This window comes from the organism of the source record quoted next, unplaced genomic scaffold (assembly GCF_019419815.1).
Source record: "Pyrus x bretschneideri cultivar Hongxiangsu unplaced genomic scaffold, Pyrus_bretschneideri_v1 Contig43, whole genome shotgun sequence".
Lineage (NCBI taxonomy): Eukaryota > Viridiplantae > Streptophyta > Magnoliopsida > Rosales > Rosaceae > Pyrus > Pyrus x bretschneideri.
In genome coordinates this window covers 3,519,021-3,542,006 of record NW_025999757.1, presented here as the reverse complement: position 1 = coordinate 3,542,006, position 22,986 = coordinate 3,519,021, and the positions used below count along the sequence as shown (strand labels likewise).

The following is a 22,986-nucleotide window of genomic DNA, read 5'->3' as shown; positions in this document are numbered from 1 at the left end:
AAAGCTAAAAAGCACCAATACATTCTACCTTCTTTTTTTTTTTTTTTTTTTTTTTTTTTCAAAGAAACATCGACGGTACAAGAGAAAATATAAAAAAAAAAAGTTACATCTAATCAGGAGGACATAAATTTTACCCCTCAAAATAAAGAAAGAAGAAAGAAAAGAAACCGAAAGTATAAGAAAATAGGAGGGATACACACTTACATAACCTGATACAAACTTATAACTAAACATATAGAAAGTGAAGGAAAGAGACCACAACAGAGAAAACAAACGACAACAAACTGAATTTCTACTTCCCCCACTAGTACTCTAAATTTTCCTTATCATTTGCCTGATCATTCCAACAATCTTAAGAAAAAAGTCGGGCCTCCTTGTGATCACAACATCTGCAAGAACTACTCCCACTACCAACCCACTTCCACATCCGGCCGAAACAATTTTCCAATCAAATTCAAATATGCCTTCTAAGCTAGAATCACCTTCGTCAACGGTTGAAGGTGGAAGTTCAGGGGCCTTAGGATATCCACATTTCTTTGGCAATGGATCTCCACACAACCCTGGGTTTTCCTCGTATGAAGTGGCATTCAAGGAAGTAAGTTGGGTTCCTTGTGGTATAGGACCTGTGAGACTGTTGTGAGACACATTGAAATTGGCGAGAAAAGTAAGTCGACTCAGTTGTTGGGGGATCTGTCCTGAGAGCTTGTTTTGTGAAAGGTCCAACGATTCAAGCTTCATCAAGTTTCCAAGGGATGATGGGATAGAACCAGTGAGAATGTTGTGGGATAGATTCAGCGAGCGAAGCTCCTTAAGATTCCCAATGAATTCTGGAATTTTCCCTTCAAATTTGTTGCTTGAGATATCAAAGGAAGCAAATTCTTCTCGGATCTTTGGGTAGTATTGCTCCAAACCTTTTGTTGCTATTGTGAGTTGGTAATCAACACTATTCCAAACCGGGAATCCATTGACATCATAACCTATGCGTGTGTACATATATTCTGACTTGTTTACAGTAATATCTGGAAACATAGATGGAACCGCACCAGTAAAATCATTGTAAGCCAAATCAAGAATGCGTAACTTGGGGAAATTGACATTCTTTCTAGATTTCCCAATCACACCGTAAAATCCATTATGGCGCATTGCCAAAAGTTTTAACCCTAGAAGAGTCCCCAACCAAATGGGAAAAACATCATTGAAACGATTGTTTGACAAAACAAGATACTCAAGCATCACACAATTGGCCAATGACCTCGGCAACTGCCCCTGCAACTTGTTATGACTCACATCAATCATTCTCAAACTGCTTCCTTTGTTGTATGTCTGAGGAATAATTCCGTGAAAACAGTTGTTTCCGAGAAGTAGAAGAATCAGATGATCACTAAAGTTTCCGAGACACTGAGGAAGCATGCCACCCAAATTATTTTTCGACAAGTCAAGGGACAGAAGATTTTTCATATTGCAAAGCAACGGTGAGATTTCTCCAGTAAAGTTGTTGTCTGCAGCTGCATATTCTAGCACGGTTGGTGGAGGTATCGGTAGTGATCCATGAAACATGTTGGACGAAAACCTTATACCTAGCAGTTTCACCCAAGGAAGGACAAGTGGAGGTTGGTCTGAAATGAAGTTATTAGAAATGTCTAAAAATAGCAAAGTTTCTAAGCTTGTATTCCACATCCATTTTGGTACTTGGCCTCGGATTTTGTTTCCAGCAAGTTCCAAACGCGTCAACCCCTTCTGATATTGTAAGAAGGATGGAAACTCTCCTAGGTTGCAATTATTCAATCCAAGAACGGTGAACTGTTTAACCGTTGAATTCAAAATTCTGGATTCAGTGACAAGTTCTAAACCGTTCCAGCTTAATTCTAGTTGGTCAAGAGATTGTAGATTTTGAAACATTTGAAACTCTACTGCACCAGTCAGAGTATTCGAATGTAGATGCAGGATCTGAAGGTTTGTGAGATTTGAAAATGACGCTGGAACTGAACCATTTAATCTATTAAAAGCAAAATCTAGATACTCTAGTTTGCTAAAGTTGCCTAGCCAAGATGGGATTGGACCAATTAATCGACTTGTACTAATCCTAAAAGTAGCCAGTTGGGTAAGGTTTGCCAAGGAATCAGGAATTAGACCTCCAAATTTATTGGCTGAAATGTCTAGATAAGTGAGCTGCCTAAGATTCCCAAGAAAAGATGGAACCAACCCTTCCGAAAAATTGCATTGAGCCACATCAAAGTATTGCAGTGAATGAAGGTTTTGAATTGAAGAGGGTATTGTTCCAAAAAAGCCAGTAAAGCCGACTTTCAGTAAGATGAGAGGACTGCTTTGATTAAATTCAGGAAAATATCCAGTCAATTCTTGGTTGTATCTCACACTAAGAGATTCTAGGTTTGGCAGTTGGAAAATTCTCACGGGAAATTCACCAAACAGGTGACAGCCTTTGAGGTAGAGGGCTGTCAATGATGATAAATTAGCCACTGAATGAGGAATTGCCGACGATATGTTTACGAAACTGAGGGAAAGTACTTCGAGACTAGTTAAGTTTTGAACTAGGCTTCCAAGATCTGATGCTTCAAGTTTCAACAAGGGACGATACTCATCTTCTAACAAATAATCTACATTGGCAGATAGATCAAGGTATGTCAACTTGGATAACAGTGAAAGTTCAGAAGGGACTTGACCAGAAAAGACAGAGATAGAGAGGTCAAGATGAGTAAGGCTTGGAAAATTCCTAATGCGAGGAGAAATTTGAGAGTAATTGAAGTTATTGTCAGAGAGGTTTAACCTTTGAAGATGAACAAGGCGGAAGAGGCTGCTATTGCTGTTGATAGAGCCGTGGAGACAACTGCTACCAAGATCTAGGCCAACCACATGACCTGTCTTCTCATCACACTCGACACCTTCCCATGAGCAGCACGTGCTGTTTTCTCCTTCAGCTGGTTTCCATGATGAAACCTTTGGATAACCATCGTCAGTAGAAGCAGATTTGTCAATAATAAAGTTGTCTTTGAATTGCAGCAGGGCGGACCTCTCCTCATCAGGGCAAGATGGATACTGAGCAATAACCACATGATGAAACAGCAACAAAACTAGTACTAGTTTTGAAACCATGCGAATGATGGAGATATCAAGTAACCCCATAACAACAATCTTTTGAATTTTTTTTTTTGCACTCTTAGCTGTGTATGATGGAAGTGCAGAGTGATATACAACAATTTATAGACTGGCATCGATCAGTATAAAATACTTCCGCAATATAATTTCTGACAAGTGATAGAGACGGGTGTAGCGGGGACAAGTTGATATGATGCCTTGACTAATTGATGAGAAAAATCAAAAGTTAGAAAAATCAGCATCACCATTCAAGAAACAAGTCGACTTGACGAGAAAAAGAAAGGGTACACACCCAATTTTACTTCTCACATATATTTTTAATTTTCTATCATTATATTGGATAAATTAAAAAAGATCATCGGACAGAAATTAATAAGAGGTATGTAAGAAATAATTTGGGATGTGTGGATAGCACTCTAAAAGAAATACAAACCAATCACAAACTTTGCCAAGATGGCTACGAAAGGCAAAAATAGTGCATCGTACCAAACATGAAAGCAATCACAAACGATCCTGAATAATAGGGAACTAATCTTAAGATCATGTGAAACAGAAGGATTTAAAAGAATAATATATGCGCCATATAATACTACGATCTAATGATATTCCTCTTCATTTGTAAGTGAGAGGTCTTAGGTTCGATTCTCGCCAAAGACAAATTTGAACTATATATATATATGAAATACAACTGTATGGATTATTAACAAACCAATGACAAACTTTACAAAGATGACTACGTAAGGCAAAAAGAGTAAGTACATCGTACCAAACTTAACTCCAGCCACGTTACATGGTGTATTTATAAAGATGCAATTCTTGACAAACATGAAACAGAATACTAGGGAACTAATCTTATGATCATGTGAAACAGTAGTATTTAAAAGAATAATATATGCAGAACATAATATTACGGTCTAATAATATTCCTCTTCACTTATAAGTGAGAGATTTTAGGTTTAATTCTTGTCAAAGGAAAATTTGAACCACATTATTACTAGCTCATTGTGAGGATTAGTTCACCTCCACCCCTTAGTGTAGATAATATTGGTTGTTAATATATATATATATACACACATATTTATGCAGAATGACTGAGTGGTACTCAAAAGACAGCACGTGTCATTTCCTTGAACCCACTCACAATTTATTGTTGAAAAATGTTGTTTGTTAGATTTATTCTTCCTTTTTCTTTTTTCGAATAACATTTAATTATGGGGTGTGACGTTCACATATTTTTTTTTACTTCTTTCACATATTTTTAGTTTTCAGCCGTCAGATTGGATGAATTGAAGAAGGTCAATGGACATAAATTAATAAAGAATGTGTAAAAAGTAAAAAAAGATGTGTAGATATCACACCCCTTAATTACTGTCGACATTGCTGTAGACTGGCATGCGAATGATGGAGATATCAAGTAACCCCATAGAGACGGACGTAACGGGGACAAGTGCATCGTATCTTCTACATGCGTAAAAGATGCTCTTGACTAATTGATTCGTGAGTTAATTTTTAAAGTCAAGTCTTCAACTTTTGAGATGGCGTAAAATTAGAAGCTAGACAAATGAGCAGCACCATAAAAGAAAAAAATTAATTAATTAATTTTTCCATACACACATATAGTTTATCTCATGAGTTCCTTCTGTAAGGGTTTATGCTCTTGTAAGGTTTTATCATATTTGTATGCCCAATTGCAAGACTTATCAACTTTGTATTTGGGTACTTCTAAATGTGTTGGACCTTCATGCTTGAAATCTTCATTAAAATATGTGTAATTTGTATTAGAGTACAAAATTTAAAAAAAAAAATTGTTAACAAGTAAAATAGGTGACCCATTAGCTTAACCGGTTGAGTTTGAGTAACCCGTTAGCTCAACGGGACGGGTGTGAGTGACTCGTTAGCTTAACAAATCAGGTGAAACCTGACCCAAACCCAATAAATCGAACCTTTTACAAGCCTAGACTCAGACCACCAGATAGTGAAGGGAATGAAAGTTTCGGACTCTCAGCAGCAAATTAAGGCATTAGAGTCATCAGTTTCAATTCCTGTATTGGCTTAAAGTGGGGTGGATTTGAAGCCAGAAATTTTAATTCGATACCCAATTTCTTCAACTTTAGAACTTTCAAACTCCTAACATATATTAAGTCAAGAGTGCGGGTGTAACGAAATTTCTCATTAACCCAAGAGTGCAACTATTCTCATGTTGGAATTTGAGAGGTGTTGCAGTTTGAAAATTTTCAACTTATACTTTGGTTTTGGTTTATGTTGCATTTTTCAAACTGCAAGTCCTTTTCTTATCAGAAAAGAAATATCTCATTAACTCAAGAGAAAGCAAGGAAGAGAGAATTAATACTTCGACTTGGAGTTGCCACTTAATACTATAGTCTAGTGGTATTCCTCTTTATTTTTAAGTGATAGGTCTTAGGTTAGATTCTCCCCAAAGGAGACGTATCAACTTTGTATTTGGGTACTTCTAAATGTGTTGGACCTTCATGCTTGAAATATTGATTAAAATTTGTGTAATTTGTATTAGAATACAAAATTAAACAAAAAAAAAAAAATTGTTAACGGGTGAAATAGGTGACCCCATTAGCTTAATGAATTGAGTTTGAGTGATCCGTTATCTCAACGTGGCGGGTGTGAGTGACCTGTTAGTTAAACGAATTAGGTGAAACCTAATCCAAACCCAATCAACCCAACCCCTAGACTTAAACCACCAGATAGTGAAGGGAATGAAAGTTTCGGACTCTTAACCACAGATTAAGACATTAGAGTCATCAATTTGAATTCCTGTATTAGCTTGAAATGGGGTGGATTTGAAGCCAAAAAGTTTTATTCGATACCCAATTTTTCAACATTAGGACTTTCAAACTCCTAACATATATTAAGTCAAGAGTGCAGGTGTAACGAAATTTCTCATTAACTCAAGAGTGCAACTATTCTCATGCTGGAGTTTGGTGGGATGTTGCAGTTTGAAAAATTCAACTTGTTCTTTGGGTTTGGTCTATGTTGCATTTTTCAAACTGCAAGTCCTTTACTCATCAGAAAAGAAATATCTCATTAACTCAAGAGAAAGCAAGGAAGAGAGAATTAATTCTTTGATTTGGAGTTGCCACTTAATAATACGATCTAGTGGTATTCCTCTTTATTTTTAAGTGAGATGTCTTAGGTTCGATTCTCCTTTTTTTTCCTTCTCATACACACTTTGTTAATTTATGTCCATTGATCTTCTTTAATTCATCCGATCCGACGACAGAAAATTAGAAAAGTGTGTGAGAAGTATGGATATCACATCCCTAGATAATATCGTTTCTTAAAAAAAAAAAAAACAAAAAAAAAACAACTTTTACTTGGAGTTGAGGCCCCCAACCATGGGGAAACCGCCTCCAACTACATATGTCTCTTGATAGTGTAGCTAATTCTTGTTGATACAATTTGTGGAATAAAAAATAATCCCAAAAATTCAGAACGGGACATGTGGACTGAAACTCGAGAAAGACAAGATTGCGCTCATTAAATGGGCAGAGCTCTCAAGTATTCCGGCGTGCAGCTAAACATCCCTGTAAGTTCAATCAGCGAACTACGACTCAAAGCTCCCCTATTTGTGGCATGGAAAAAAAAATCAAAGGCAATAAAGATAGAATTAATTATCAAATCCTATCTTTAATACAATCCTAATTGAAGATCAACCATATCAAGTAAGGAATTCTTATCACAATCAATTATGGATATTCCTATCATCATTCCAAGATATTAACAAGATATTATCTCCTAATTAATATCTTGGAAGCATCATTTCCTTGCGCATCCTACGGATGGCATAACTTGGCCAATAGGAAGCCGTCATGTGTAGGGCAAATCCCTACACCATGACCGGCCACCATCTCTTATAAATACCCTCATCACCTCTAAATTTCGTTAAACTTTTGAAATGCATACAAGCCCTAAAAAATCATTCTTTTCAAAGACACTAACTTAAGCATCGGAGATCCATTTGCTGAACACCCCCCCCCCATTCCCCACCTCGTGGGCGCATAAGCCTTAGGTCTTTGATCAAAAGTGTTGATTGTTTTGTAGGTACAAGTTGGTCAAAACAGAAGGCAATGAATTTCTGTTACCACACAATTCTTCCACACTTAAATGAGTTTCTATACATGTGTTTAATTGAATGTGGGATTAGTAATATAATTTCATATATGGATACACGATTTAATGCATGACCATGGATTAAGTCATGCCATAGAATGAACAAATTTTTTCAAATACAGAACGGCCTTTAACATTTACATAGCAATTAAATAATAATCGACCTCGCGCTTGGCCTTAACGTACTATTGTTGATCTTGTGCAGTTGTAAATATTTAATTGTCTTTGGTTTTATCTATATTGTAGGTACTCTGAGCTCACATAAGTAAACATTCGTCCAAAAACAATTTTACTAACGGCTTGTAACATAAGTAAATATGTAATTTTCTTTTTCTTGTATTTGAATTCTACCACATGACAATCATAATTCTCATTCTAGTAATTGCATCCCCAGTCACCAAATTGTGGCACTCCCACCCACCATTTCTCTACATATTTCACCAAGAGTGTGTAATTATGATTTTCATCCCCACTATGCCCTGGGCCCTTATTTTCATCTCCATGCATCTTAAAAAATAAGCTTTTATTTCATTCCCTCTAGAAGTTCCATGGATATGCCACCTTTCAAATTACCATCAATTTCCATAATCAAAATCATCCGTAGGCATATAGTTTGAAACTCCATACCAAGTCAAATTATCGTCCTGTTCAACTTTCTAATCCCCAACTAACTGACAATATTTTCTGCAGAAATTCCATTCGCAGAAATTATTTAAACTTCCCCTCATTTCTGTACTTTTAAGAGCCTCCTATTTTTCATTACACCAACCTAACTTACAAACTACATCAAACCTATCCCCTCCTCTCACGCTCAAGCAAAACACAACTCCATTTTTCTCTCTGTTTTCTTTAGTTGATGACCGCTGCCATTCCGCTTAAGTCCACATTTCAGCTCTCTTTGGTCTCCACATAATTCCTTTCTGAACCCATTTCACTAAAACAAGTCAGTCAAACTATACATCTTTCTCAATAGAACTCTAAAACGCCAATGCAACAACACATGCAAAAACTAGCTTTATATTCAAGCCTATTCCATACACTTCGCATATTACCAGAGGTATCAACGTCCAAAATTCCACTTGTTACAAACCTTTCAAATTTCAAACACACACACATACATACTTTATATATATATATATATATATATATATATATATATAAGTCATGCTCCGGACTCAGATTGATATAGAAAACTCAAACCCAAATCCGAAACACGAGCTAAAAATTAAATAAATAAAAATAAACTAAAACCTGATGAAAATAAATTCCTCTTGGACAAAGAAACTCAAGAATTCTTTACAAGGCTACAAAAAATGAAAATTATACTTATGGTGATGTCACATCTAATTCAATCTCATTCCGCATACTTTCTTGACTATTTAGTTCCAAAACTTGCATAACAATGAAGGCGTGAACTTCAACAACTCACTACGGACATAAACTTAACACAGTATATTAATCAAACTAGATTAGGTGTCATGGCATCATACACAATCAAGTATCAAATCATTATTGATAACAATGCATGAATGCAATGTAAAGCACTTTAACTATACATGTTAATTCGCATAATAAAATACACAGACCTCGTATGTCCCATTCCGTACTTATACCACTTGGTCTCGAGTGCTAAATTATACAAACTTTCTACCAATCCCGAGCCAGGGTGGTGACACCTAACTAGGTCAACCGACCCGGTGATTGTGCCTAATCAAAACTAGTGGAACCAACAATGCCTGCGGGTGTGAGACCCTCTGCAGCAACCTCAACAGAAGAGCCCAACAACTATATATGACGTGGCTCGATAACAACCGTCGAATTTTAGAATGTTTGATGATATGGACCGTTGGATCTCCAACAATTAAAAAAATAAAAAGATTCTTACTGTTGATCCATGTGGCGCTTTCTAGTACGTCAGATTCAACACTAAAAAAAAATCAATTTGTCAGGATTAATTGGACGTCAAAAATGAAAAAAGGGAAATAAAATTAATTAATTTTTATTCTATAAAAACCCAACCATGTTCTTGATTTCTACACTGCACCACAACTCAATATTATTTTTGTTACAATCTCCTATATTTGTTTTCCACTTTCCTACAAACTCCTAGGTTGAATAAGGATATGTGGCATGATGTGAATGGTCAAGTATCTTATAAAAAATATGAGCAGATAATATTATGGATAATGACATGTGGCACGACGAAAATGATTTAAAATCTTTTAAAAAATTGAAGATGACAATGACACATAAAGGAGAAAGCCAACAAAGCAGAATACACACACATATATGTAAATTATGTAATTGCCCCTGGCAATGGCAACATATGGAGTTTTTTTTAGTACAACGATATAGTTTACACCAAAAGGAAGAGGAGTTCAGCTAAGCCACACAATTGACAATCTAATTTGGTGTCGAATTCATTATCCACAAGATTCGTACCTAAGACCTCTCACTTATAAGTGAAGATGAATACCATCAGACTGTAGTACTGAATGACACAATAAATGAAGTTATACAAATGCATTTTACTTTTCAGAGAGAAAAGTAACTGACTTTGGACTTTTTCTTACCCTCAGCCCTTCCTCAGCAGGATCTTAGGCGATTATCCAGGCGTGTCTATAGAGAAAGGGATTGGTTAATTTGGTGGCTGCATGACACATGTAAAATCTCCTTCAGTCATAGAAGCTTTCTCAAATTTTAGTCAGTCAAGTGTTATGCCAACAATTGTTTAAAGATTAGATTAATTTTTCTTCAAAACCTACAACTAGCATACGGAACAAAACGATCAAATGGAAGTCACCAAGGGGCAATAATCACGGACCAATTTGGCGTTGAGTACTTTACATTGAGTACTTTACATGTGGGGTAATTTGGCGTTGGGCTTTACAGGTGGACCAATTTATTCTAACATCCCAAAGAAATATGACTATAAAATGAAGCAATATGAAAAGTAATTTAACTTCTTATAAACCATACAAGGTTTTGTTATTCGTCGATATGAGACTTTGGCTTTCACACCTTCACATAATGTTCCAATAACTTGTTTTTTCCCATTAATTTTCTTATTAAAATATGTCAATAATTTTTGAAAATGGTACATAAAAGTATTCTTATAACATCCCTCAAATCTAGAAAACCAAATAAAATAATAAAACTAAAAAACACATCCCTAGTCTAATTTGGTAAACTAGGCAGTCAGAAATTCCACACATTTCCTAGTCAGATCTGCACCAAATCAGGCTTAAGAAGTGGTGTTGGAAAAATGAAAACATCCCCTTCAACTTTGTAGAATTAACTTTCCTAAACAAACATCATTTTCAATGACTTGTGACCAAAACGTCAATCTGGCAGCACAATCCTCTTCACTCATTGATTAATCAGTTTCAATTGGAATCACTTCAAAATTACATCATTTCACCACTTTTTAAGCAAACTAGATTCCAATTGGAATCAGTTCCAATTTAAGAAAAAATATATATATTTTTCTTAATGGGTCATAGCGGGTCGGGTCACTTTACCTGTTGGCTAAAGTGACCAGACATGTTAAGGACCTGTTAAGATAATGGGTATGACACGACACGATTCGTTAAGATAACAAGTGTTACACGAAAACGACATGAACATGACAGACACGACCCGTTTGACAGGCCTACTTTTTACCCCTAAGTTGTGCGCAATGTCCTACTTCCTTCCTTCCCTTCTTCGTTTTGGCAGCCTTCCCCTTCATTGCTTTCATTCTTCGTATTTTCTCCCCCGCACCGTCTCACTTTCGGAGTCTGGAAGACTCACTCACGATTCAGCAGCTGTTCAGCCTGACTCGTGCCTCATCCCAGTCTCACTCAGTCCATCCTCGACGTCGACCACTCGCCCACCTCACACTCACCCTCACGACCCACAAGCTTCCTCTCGTCGTTTCGAGTCTCGACAGCCCACCTTGATTCCTCGATTCCAAAAGGTTAGTCTTTTTGCTGGATTAAAATTTGGGTCCACAACTATAGTTGGTCTTTCTGCTGATTAAATTTGAATTCACAACTGTGTTTTTGTATGATGTATTTTTCCGATTAGGGATTTGGATTGGAAACCTTTTATAGGATCAGACATGGTAAAAGGGAGATTGTAAGAAAGTAAATGTAGGAAATGGAAAAGAAAATCAAAGGAAATTCATATCTTCATTCATAGTCTCTTTTCATTATAAAAAGGGTTTAAATACACCCAAAGATAGCTAGGGTTTAGATATAAATGGGCCTAATGATATCACAAATTTAATAGGCCTAATAGCTAATAACAACAATAGCTGGTCTAATTGATCTAATAGAAGGCCCAATAACTTAGAGTCGCATCAATTCTAGCCCCTTAAGATGAGGCTTGTCCTCAAGCCTCTCAAACCGAGAAAGAAGCATGCAGCAGTCTGGAAAGAGGCCAGCCAATTTGTCAAACGGTGTACCATACTCATATTCAGTATTAGCTTCTGTATGGGCTTTAAATCACGAACCATGTTCTTCCAAAACATCTTCGGTGTGTTCACCCAAAAAACAAATATCAGTAACTCAGATCCTGCCAAAATGAAATCAGGCAGTCTTGCCAAATACTTTGAGATGGAATAAAATAGTTGAAGCACACTGATCTTGACAACACTCAACACGAGAACAATCAGCCTTATTGCATCACCAACCACCAACTCGTGTGGTAGATAGATTGAATTAAAGATGGCAAGAAATAGGGTATGTTGTACCAATAGCACCCATTTCATAGCAAGCAGCATCTCCAGTGAATGGTCAAGCAAAATACAGGTTTCTTCATCATATTCGAAAGCCTCTGAATCATGCTCTGGAAATAGGTTGGAGGCCCAAAAATAGTATGGAAAATACCTTGTCGCGAAGCCATTGAATACCTCAAGATTAGTGAGTGAAGGCCAATTGTTGTTCAGCAATACACCAAAAGAATTCGAAGAGATCTCAGCTGGCACACTTCTATTTGGCACACCACCAAATATGTTTGTCATCTGGTACACTACGGAACAAACGGGTCTAATCCCAGCTGTAAGTGACATCTCACTCTTGAAGAACCATATTACAGGGGACTCATTACTCTGGAATATGTAGAGGTGAAAAAGCGAATCAGGTAATCATTTCTCTTCCACTCTGTCTTGTTTGAACCCCGAACACTTCGTGAAAGTGAGGGTTGTATTCCTTCCCCATAAAGAATATGGATCATGTTCACACGAACTAGAGCAGTGAAATGATTCCAACCAATTATAGTAAATCCCTTGAACACAGAAAACCAAATTGCAGAATCTAGTGCTGCTCTCATATTTGCCAAGGTAACTCTCCATATACCATGGTGATGAAAATGATCAACTAGAACAAAATTACTGCGCAAAACTTCATTCCATATGTGTAGTGATAAGAACACTATAGCTTCCCCAACCCATGTGGCAACATGCAAAACATTCCCATTCAACCAATTATGCATGCAATTAATATCGGTAGCAGGAAACTGATTGCTCTTCCCCAAATAGATATGTTCGGATTCAAGCATATGAAAGTGTGAAACCAAACAAAGAACAAGTATAAATACTGGAGGTAGAACCTGAGCAGGAGGCAATGAGGTAGTTGGATCTGGAAAGTACCTCTCCATTAAACGAATATGAGTCGTATGAGCCATAAACAAGGCTGCCATGAGGTCGACATTGTATTTAGCATTGAAGTGGCACCATGATACATACTCATCACCATCAAAATGCTTGCCAAAATCAGTTATTATACCAATGCTGTCAATATAGAAGGCAAGAACCACATGGATTTGATTTGCATAAGCAAGATAGGAAGCTACCAATGGACTCATGTACTTAGAAATAACCTCTATAACTTGCAAAAGCCTCTGTGAAGCTGATAGAAATGCCTTGCTCAGCACACCATGGTAATGCATGCCATCTAGTAAAAATCGAGCAGTAGGTTGGGTTACCCAAGTTAGCAAAATGTTCTCAAATGTCTCCAGTTGGAATGGGTTCGAATTTATAGTGAAAAGACCATCCAATGGCTCTGTACCCACTGCTAGAGAAAAGGGCATAGAAAGAAACTTCTGAAAATAACAAGAATATTTTTCCTTGACAAGTTTTGAAGCTACGAAAATAGGTAACCCAAAACTTGTTAATGACACTGGCAGCACATATGCATTAGCATCATCTAAGAACTCAACAAGGGATATTTCAGAACTGAAGGTAAACCCTTGTTTGCCGGACAGTACAAATTCCTCGAAGTCATCATGGTCTAACCTCATCCACTTGGAACGGAATGAGAAAACTAATGCAAAAGCTGCACAGCTTAATTTGCAAAATGCATGCCCCAGATCCCATACAAGCTGAAATTCAAGTAGAATAGTTAAAAGGGAGAGAAAGCTAGATGTAGACCAATAGTCAAGGTATCCAAATTGCACAGCTTTGGTTGAGATGCAAAATTGCAACAAAGTAGTGGCTCAAACATTTCATCAAACAGTTCTGCTGCAGTCAATTCCATCTTCACGAATTTGCCAACAAGATACAAAATAACCCACCCATATTTATCATTCAAGAATGCACTATATTTAGGCCCTTGAATTTGCTGAACTATGACTCAGATAAGGGAATACCTCAGGTCCACTGTTTTTTATATGAGTTAGTGGTTGCTTATGTAGGTGTATATACTTCCATTTGAAGCTTTGGTGATCTCCATACCACTCCTGTTGACGATATCATCCTGATCTTCAGGTTGCAAGTGGCCTGCAACTTTGGCTTCAGAGTTTTCGGGAAGAATATCCACACCAGCTGGTTCGAAATTTGGAGATGAAATTATGGCTACAGCCGAAACGGTTGAGTGTGGATTGACAAGCAGAGTTGCCATTGCTGTCAACAAGGGTGAAGACGAGAGTAACGGTGGAACGTGATGGTCTTGGAGCTTCGATGGTGGAGATGATCGAATTTGCAACGGAAGACGTGGCGGGGGTTGAAGAGAGCTCATGGACAGAGGACTTGCGGGTGAATAACCAAATTCTGGCGAAGGGTCAGGAGAGCGCTCTGAGCGAGGAGCAATCTCTACTGACTCAAAATGCGAAGTGGTGGTCAGTGGCGCCAGGAATGAGAACAGCGGTGGTACCGTGGTCATGGTGGTTTGAATCATGTCTTGGCAAACACCCAGAGAAGACGCGGATTCCGTAACACTCGTAACTTGCTTGCCCAGTCCGTCACGGTGAAGAACAGGTGCGAGCACTACCATTGTGAACTCTAGAACGGTGGGTGTGGACTTCGTCGTCCCCAGTAAGTCCGGATCTAGAATGTTCATGGTCGAATTTGGAGGGACCCTCGCCAATCGAAGCAGCCGAAGCTCCTCCATAAGAGCTTCCCGTAAGGTAGCTTGTTGGTTATTGAGTGTTGTCATTGTCTTCCGGAATTCAGACATGTGGAACTGGAATTCCTCCACCATGGTAGTGGAATTTGCCGATGCCCTTGGTGGAGTAGGAGCTAACAACGAAATCAAGCGATTCCGGTATCGTCGTCGGCAAAGGCTCCCAGACGGAGGCTTCCTCTTCGTCCGCACGAGGGAAACCACAGCAGGATTTCGCCCGATTTAAGTGACGGCTGCTTAGAAGTGTGGCGAATTCCTCTGACCATGCTGAAGACATTTCCTGTTGCAGGAGCTGTGTGAACTGTCGAATCGAGACCTGATGGGGGTCATTAAATCGTAGACGGTTCTCGAAATCGAAAACCCACAAATTCTGTTCGTACGACGATGGAGAGTAAATTTGGGGATCGTGAAAATTAGGGTTTGTGGCATAGGAATGAGGGATTTGAGGGACGTCTATGGAGTCCGAATACACAATGGAAGGTGGTGCGAGGTGCGGAAGGAAAATGGGACTGGTATATGAAGGAGCTACGGGAAGCTCAGGCACATACGAGGCTGGGTAATCTGGCGGTCGATAGTAACAACTGGAGTAGGGAAATGTGGGCTTATACTCGTATGGAATCTGGTAGTGATGGGGAGGAGGATGAGATGGTGGAGGCGGATTTGGATGTTCATACTGAGAAACATTGGTTTCTGGATTCCATGAGAAGACCAGACCACTGGACTCATCCATCACACTTCTTCACGGTGCCAGAAGTGTGGGATCAACGAAGGCAAACCACAGATCCACGGTGGATCTCTGGCTTTGGTGCCAATTGATAGGATCAAACATGGTAAAAGGGAAATTGCAAAAAAGTAAATGCAGGAAATGGAAAAGGAAATCAAGGAAATTCACATTTTCATTCATAAAATGGACTTAAATACACCTAGAGATAGCTAGGATTTGGGATATAAATGAGTCTAATAATAACATATGTAATGAGCCTAATAGCTAATAACAACAATAGCTAATCTAATAACAACAATAGCTGATCAAAAGTTATCTTGCACAAAACAAGGTGCCAAATTCTACCACATAATGTTAGTTCATACACATACAGGGCTTGTAACTCAGTTAGTAAAAAGCTCCAAAAGCTGTAGTCCCAAATTTGATTCCTTTATAGTCCCAAATCCGATTCCCCTTTCCAATATCATTTGTATTAAAAGAAAGAAAAAAAAGGTTGGTTCATACATAACAATCAATTCATTATTGTTCATAAAAAAGGGGAACTTATGTATTATGCAATTGAAGGAGAGGGGTTTTGAACTTGGGTCATCTTCCTGAATTGTAATCAAAGAATGATTTTGTATTAGTTAGCGAATCCAAGGCCGTAGTCCCCATGAATTGGATACTAAAATGACATGGTCATAAACCTATCAACACCAAAAGTCAAAAAGAGAAGAAAAACTCCAAACTCACGGTCCAACCAATTGCGAGAGAATCAATAGATTCCTTTTCTCAACCTAACGTAGCGGTAACAGCCTTAAGTTTCTTGTTTATATGCAACGAAACTAATTGCGATAGAGAACTTCTACTTTTCTCTTGCTGGACTTATGTAATAATCCACACACTCATCCATATTTGTGAACTTCTGGATAAAACTATTAAAAATGTAATTCTCAACAATTATGTGATATATCAAAATTTGTGGTTCTCAATGGTATGACTGTGCGGAACTGTAAACTCAGAGAAACAAATGCATAGATGTAGGAAAAGATTTATACAATCTTAAGAAGTGTAGAAAGAGGAGTAATTATGCACGTATAGTGAACTGTATTGAAATGAATGAATTCTAAGTCAAAGAATACAAACTTTATTTTGGTGGCAGCAGGGGTGGATTTGGAAATGACTGGGGATCTTTTCTTTCTCAGGCATCGATTGGGATGTTGTCAATATCTGATGCATTTTCTCCTGGAGTCTTGGCACTTAGAGCTGTTAGGTTTCTTTTTAGTTGTAACAACTTTTGTTTACAGAAACTCATGATCGCTCCATCTATATATTTTTTATATTGCTTTGAAATCGGACAAGTTAAGGGTTTTCACAGAACTCCATCTCCTGAAATTTCAGAACTAACAGTTAAGGTACGAACTACTCGGTAAGTTTATTCTTAATTTAGATAATGTGAGCACTACTGCAAATAACAACATGCAAAATTCCAAGGGTAGGGCAACTAATAAGCGATATAATTTTGATGCACAAAATAACATATGTAATGGGCCTAATAGAAGCCCAATAGCTTATCTGTCATTTCTGCTTTTACAGTCTTGTTTCTCTATTTGTAAATATGAATTCATCACACAAAAACACAAAAAGGTTTTGTTATTTCCCATTTATTTTCTTGTTAAAATATGTCAATAATATGAAAGGTTTTGTTATTCTCCTGTGGGACTTTCGCCTTCACCTCTTCACATGTACCAATGACTTGGCTTTTTCCCATTAATTGTCTTGTTAAATATGTCAATAATTTTGAAAAATGATACATAAAAGTACTCTTACAAAGTTATAATATCCTTCACGTGAAAATGTTTTCTGTAAGAATAAAATGTGTATTGTCCTTGCACGGCAAAAGAAAAATTAAGTCACAATGAGCATGAAAACTATTGGAGAGAATTTATAAGATAGATATTTATATTAACGATAACATTATTATTTCATTAATGATATAACACAAGTTTTAGGGCTAACGACATCGGTGTTTTCTGTTTCTGCACTTCAAGTCCACCAGCCCTTTTGCATTTGTTGCCTATTGCACAACTGATGTATTCAGTTTACAAATTGTTGCTACAAAACCAGTTCCCTTCTAATTCACGATTCTCATTCATTCCCTCCGATGATTGGAACAAAATGTTGAACAAATTTCGTAGCTCTGGTTTTAGAATTTTAGACAATTCTTGCTATACACATTACTCTTAAATATGTAACTGTTGTACAAGTATTCTTAGTTACTAAGTCATAGGAAAGTTTCGATTTCATTTGATTGAAAAGATTGTCTCCAATTAATCGAATGAATAAGAATCCTTCCAAACGAACGTAGCTGCTTTCATTCTAATTTCAGAAAATCCAAATCCATGAAAACGTGCAGCACTCTACTATCTTTATTTACATTACTTTCTATCTCCATTTAATTGTTAAAGAAACTCGATGGTACAAGCAAACTGATATAACTTAAAAACAAATATATAGGGCTGAGTCTTGAACTTGAACAACACAATCAACTAAAAGCTAAAAAGCACCAATACATTCTATCTTCTTTTTATAAAAGAAACCTCGACAGCACGAGGGAAAATTTATTGAATAAAAAAAAGAAGTTACACATAGTCAGGGGGGACATAAACCTTACCCCTCAAAATAAAAAGAAAGAAAAGAAACCGAAATTACAAGAAAATAGGAGGGACATACACTTACATAACCTGATACAAACTTATAACTAAACATATAGAAAGTGAAGGAAAGAAACCACAACAGAGAAAACAAACGACAACAAGAAATGCGTAACGGTAACAAACTGAATTTCTACGTCCCTACTAGTACTCTAAATTTTCGTTATCATTTGCCTTATCATTCCAACGATCTTAAGAAACAAGTCAGGCCTCTTTGTGATCACAACATCTGAAAGAACTACTCCCACTACCAACCCACTTCCACATCCGGCCAAAACAATTTTCCAATCAAATTCAAATATGCCTTCTGAGCTAGAATCACCTTCGTCGACGGTTGAAGGTGGAAGTTCAGGAGGATTTCCACATTTCTTTGGCAATGGATCTCCACACAACCCTGAGTTTCCCTCGTATGAAGTGACGTTCATGGAAGTAAGCTGGGTTCCTTGTGGTATAGGACCTGTGAGATAGTTGTGAGACACATTGAAACTGGAAAGAAAATTAAGTTGCACCAGCTGTTGGGGGATACGTCCTGAGAGCTTGTTTTGTGAAAGGTCCAACGATTCAAGCTTCATCAAGTTTCCAAAGGATGAAGGGATAGAACCAGTGAGAATGTTGTGGGATAGATTCAGCGAACGAAGCTCCTTAAGATTCCCAATGAATTCTGGAATTTTCCCTTCAAATTTGTTGCTTGAGATATCAAAATGTGCAAATTCTTCTCGGATCTTTGGGTAGTATTGCTCCAAACCTTTTGTTGCTATCATGAGTTGGTAATCAACACTATTCCAAACCGGGAATCCATTGACATCATAACCTATGCGTGTGTACATATATGCTGACGACTTGTTTATAGTAATATCTGGAAACATAGATGGAACCGCACCAGTAAAATCATTGTAAGCCAAATCAAGAATGCGTAACTTGGGGAAATTGACATTCTTTCTAGATTTCCCAATCACACCGTAAAATCCATTATGGCGCATTGCCAAAAGTTTTAACTCTAGAAGAGTCCCCAACCAAATGGGAAAAACATCATTGAAACGATTGTTTGACAAAACAAGATACTGAAGCATCACACAATTGGCCAATGACCTCGGCAACTGCCCCTGCAACTTGTTATGACTCACATCAATCATTCTCAAACTGCTTCCTTTGTTGTATGTCTGAGGAATAATTCCGTGAAAACAGTTGTTTCCGAGAAGTAGAAGAATCAGATGATCACTAAAGTTTCCGAGACACTGAGGAAGCATGCCACCCAAATTATTTTTCGACAAGTCAAGGGACAGAAGATTTTTCATATTGCAAAGCAACGGTGAGATTTCTCCAGTAAAGTTGTTGTCTGCAGCTGCATATTCTAGCACGGTTGGTGGAGGTATCGGTAGTGATCCATGAAACATGTTGGACGAAAACCTTAAACCTAGCAGTTTCACCCAAGGAAGGACGAGTGGAGGTTGGTCTGAAATGAAGTTATTAGAAATGTCTAAAAATAGCAAAGTTTCTAAGCTTGTATTCCACATCCATTTTGGTACTTGGCCTCGGATTTTGTTTCCAGCAAGTACCAAACGCGTCAACCCCTTCTGATATTGTAAGAAGGATGGAAACTCTCCTAAGCTGCAATAACTCAATCCAAGAACGCTGAACTGTTTAACCGTTGAATTCAAAATTTTGGATTCAGTGACAAGTTCTAAACCGTTCCGGCTTAATTCGAGTTGGTAAAGAGATTGTAGATTTTGAAACATTTGAAACTCTACTGCACCAGTCAGAGTATTCGAATGTAGATGCAGGATCTGAAGGTTTGTGAGATTTGAAAATGACGCTGGAACTGAACCGTTTAATCTATTGAAAGCAAAATCTAGGTACTCTAGTTTGCTAAAGTTGCCTAGCCAAGATGGGATTGGACCAGTTAAAAAACTTGTACTAATCCTAAAAGTAGCCAGTTGGGTAAGGTTTGCCAAGGAATCAGGAATTAGACCTCCAAATTTATTGGCTGAAATGTCTAGATAAGTGAGCTGCCTAAGATTCCCAAGAAAAGATGGAACCAACCCTTCCGAAAAATTGCATCGAGCCATATCGAAGTATTGCAGTGAATGAAGGTTTTGAATTGAAGAGGGTATTGTTCCAAAAAAGCCAGTAAAGCCGACTTTCAGTAAGATGAGAGGACTGCTTTGATTAAATTCAGGAAAATATCCAGTCAATTCTTGGTTGTATACACTAAGAAATTCTAGGTTTGGTAGTTGGAAAATTCTCACGGGAAATTCACCAAACAGGTGACAGCCTGTGAGGTCGAGGGCTGTCAATGATGATAAATTAGCCACTGAATGAGGAATTGCCGACGATATGTTTACGAAACTGAGAGAAAGTACTTCAAGACTAGTTAAGTTTTGAACTAGGCTTCCAAGATCTGATGCTTCAAGTTTCAAAAATGGACGATACTCATCTTTTGACAAATAATCTACATTGCCAGATAGATCAAGGTATGTCAACTTGGATAACAGTGAAAGTTCAGAAGGGACTTGACCAGAAAAGACAGAGGAAGAGAGGTCAAGATGAGTAAGGCTTGGAAAATTCCTAATGCTAGTAGGAATTTGAGAGTAATTGAAGTTATTGTCAGAGAGTTTTAACCTTTGAAGATGAACAAGGCGGAAGAGGCTGCTATTGCTGTTGATAGAGCCGTGGAGACAGCTGCTACCAAGATCTAGGCCAATCACATGACCCGTCTTCTCATCACACTCGACACCTTCCCATGAGCAGCACGTGCTATTTCCTCCTTCAGCTGGTTTCCATGATGAAACCTTTGGATAAGCATCGGTAGATCTAGAAGCAGATTTGTCAATAGTAAAGCTGTCTTTGAATTGCAGCAGGGCGGACTTCTCCCCATCAGGGCAAGATGGATACTGCTTCTGCGAAGAGTAGGAAGAGGTAGCAATAACCACATGATGAAACAACAACAAAACTAGTACTAGTTTTGAAACCATGCGAATGATGGAGATATCAAGTAACACCATAACAACAATCGTTTGATTTTTTTTTTTGTTTTTTCTTTTTTTGCACTCTTAGCTATGTATGGAGTGCAAAGTGACACAACTATTTATAGACTGACATCAGTATAAAATTCTTCCGCAATATAATTTCTAAAACATGATAGAGACATTGTAACAAAATTTCTCATTAACTCAAGAGTGCAACTAGTTTGACGAGTGTTGCAGTTAGAAAAATTCAACTTGTGTTTTGGTTTTGGTCTATGTTGCATTTTTTAAAGTGAAAGTACTTTTCTCATCAGAAAGGAAATATCTCATTAACTCAAGAGCAAGCAAGGAAGAGAGAATACTTCGACTTGGAGTTGAGGCCCTAACCATGGGGAAACGTCCTCCAACTACATGTCTCTAGGAAGTGTAGCTGATTCTTGTTGATACAATTCTTCTACACTTAATGAATTTCTATATATGTGTGTAATTGTATGTCGGATTTAGAATTTAATTTCATATAAGAATACACGGCTTAACGTCTGACCATGGATTAAGTCATACCATAGAAAGAACAATTTTCTTTTTAAATAAAGAATGACCTTTAACATTGGCATAGCAATTGAATAATAATCAACCTCACGCTTGCCCTTAATATACTGGTGTTGATCTAGTGCAGTTGCAGATACTTAATTGTGTTTAGTTTTATCTATTTTGTAGGCTCTTCGAGCTCACATAAGTAAACATTAGTCCAAAGATTGTTACTTAAGTAGTTAAGAGCATTCAGTTATGCACTTGAGATATAGGATTCATTCCACCCGTCCCAATGTCAATCATATGACTAAATATATAAGTGCTTGTTTGGATGTGCTTTTAAAATAACTGAAAGCGCTTTTGGTGAAAATATTTTTGGAACCAATCCTTAGAAAAAATGCAAGTAAATTCTGGAAAAGCACTTAAAGTGCTTCCCGGAAGAAGCACATACAGGAAGCACTTTAAGCGCTTTTGGGACCAAAAAAATATTTGCTCTAAAAGCGCTTTCAGTCATTTTAAAAGCACATCCAAATGAGTCCTAAATAAATAAAAAATTGACCAGTTCCATATGATCTTTAATATTATGCATCATGTTTTGAAACATTTATTTAAAGCTAAATTGGATTAATAGTCCCCGTGATGATAGGCAATTGAAAGATAACACATGTGCTAAAAAAATTAGGATTAGAAGTCTGTTAGGATTTTATCCCGAAATTAAAAATTTCGTCAATTTTTCGTTAATTGTTAGCACATGAGTCTCACATGTGAGACTAAAATGATAAAGTTAGCCTCACATGTAAACCTCAAGTGCTAACGATTAATGGAGAGTTCCGTTTCATCCTAATATGTGTGGCTCATGTGCTAATAATTAATAGAGGGTTGACGGAATTTTTCAGTTTTTGGCATAAATCATAATAGACTTCACCATAGATGTTTAAATTCTATTTTTTTTGCAAGGGCTATTTTTCAACTACCCTGTCACCATAAAAACTAATAATTCAGGCCTTTACTTAAAAACTCCATATTGACTATCCTGTGTTCTAAAGTCAAGTCAAGAAGTCTTGATCAATAAGGACACGCATAACATATTAATTCGCAATAAATTTCATCTTTGACGCGAGGCCGGCTTTTTTCGCCGGATCACCGATGTCTTCTTGTCCCGTTGTATATGCTTTACCCGCAAGGGGTGGTTGTTCTTCAATTTTTTTCAGATTTTGAATTTGTGGTTGAAGTTGGAGTAGTGGTTTTGGGAAAGCAAAGGTGGGTTGGGGCCGGAGTGGAGTCGAAGGGGGGATTTCATGTTGTGGTTTTGTTTCTTTTTCTATATATTTAAAAAAAAAATTATTGCTTAAGTAACTAGTGTTAGTGCAATGCCACAAATATTAGGGGTCTTTGTGAAAACTCGGCAAACCTCAAGGGAGTTAGTGTAATTTTCT

General features: G+C 37.4%; 4 protein-coding genes across 4 annotated transcripts; all 4 read right to left on the bottom strand.

Annotated features, from left to right (window-relative positions):
* Positions 1 to 158: 158 nt before the first annotated feature.
* Positions 159 to 3,226, bottom strand: LOC125469446 (receptor-like protein 6). Its single transcript, XM_048566785.1, has one exon. The coding sequence runs from the start codon at positions 3,139 to 3,141 to the stop codon at positions 313 to 315; it is 2,829 nt and encodes a 942-aa protein (XP_048422742.1). The 5' UTR covers positions 3,142 to 3,226; the 3' UTR covers positions 159 to 312.
* An 8,184-nt stretch (positions 3,227 to 11,410) lies between these two features.
* LOC125469474 lies at positions 11,411 to 13,539 on the bottom strand. Its single transcript, XM_048566835.1, has 2 exons — positions 12,840 to 13,539; positions 11,411 to 12,659 (listed from the first exon to the last, which is right to left on the bottom strand). Exons 1-2 carry the CDS (start codon positions 13,537 to 13,539, stop codon positions 12,331 to 12,333), a joined length of 1,029 nt encoding a protein of 342 aa, XP_048422792.1. The 3' UTR covers positions 11,411 to 12,330.
* Positions 13,540 to 17,991: 4,452 nt separating this feature from the next.
* Positions 17,992 to 19,610, bottom strand: LOC125469449 (receptor like protein 22-like). The gene has a single exon (XM_048566793.1). The coding sequence runs from the start codon at positions 19,568 to 19,570 to the stop codon at positions 18,209 to 18,211; it is 1,362 nt and encodes a 453-aa protein (XP_048422750.1). The 5' UTR covers positions 19,571 to 19,610; the 3' UTR covers positions 17,992 to 18,208.
* Positions 19,611 to 20,138: 528 nt separating this feature from the next.
* LOC103962263 (receptor-like protein 9DC1) lies at positions 20,139 to 21,354 on the bottom strand. Its single transcript, XM_048566792.1, has 2 exons — positions 20,676 to 21,354; positions 20,139 to 20,505 (listed from the first exon to the last, which is right to left on the bottom strand). Exons 1-2 carry the CDS (start codon positions 21,056 to 21,058, stop codon positions 20,487 to 20,489), a joined length of 402 nt encoding a protein of 133 aa, XP_048422749.1. The 5' UTR covers positions 21,059 to 21,354; the 3' UTR covers positions 20,139 to 20,486.
* Between the last annotated feature and the right edge of the window lie 1,632 nt (positions 21,355 to 22,986).

Bases quoted from the DNA above. Each gene is read 5' to 3' on its own strand.
- LOC125469446 (XM_048566785.1), bottom strand. From the start codon at position 3,141: ATGGGGTTACTTGATATCTCCATCATTCGCATGGTTTCAAAACTAGTA.
- LOC125469474 (XM_048566835.1), bottom strand. From the start codon at position 13,539: ATGAGGTTAGACCATGATGACTTCGAGGAATTTGTACTGTCCGGCAAA. The intron at 12,660-12,839 runs CAGTATTTATAC...TGTTCTTATCAC, and splicing joins TCCTGCTCAGGTTCTACCTC to TACACATATGGAATGAAGTT.
- LOC125469449 (XM_048566793.1), bottom strand. From the start codon at position 19,570: ATGTGGAATACAAGCTTAGAAACTTTGCTATTTTTAGACATTTCTAAT.
- LOC103962263 (XM_048566792.1), bottom strand. From the start codon at position 21,058: ATGGTGTTACTTGATATCTCCATCATTCGCATGGTTTCAAAACTAGTA.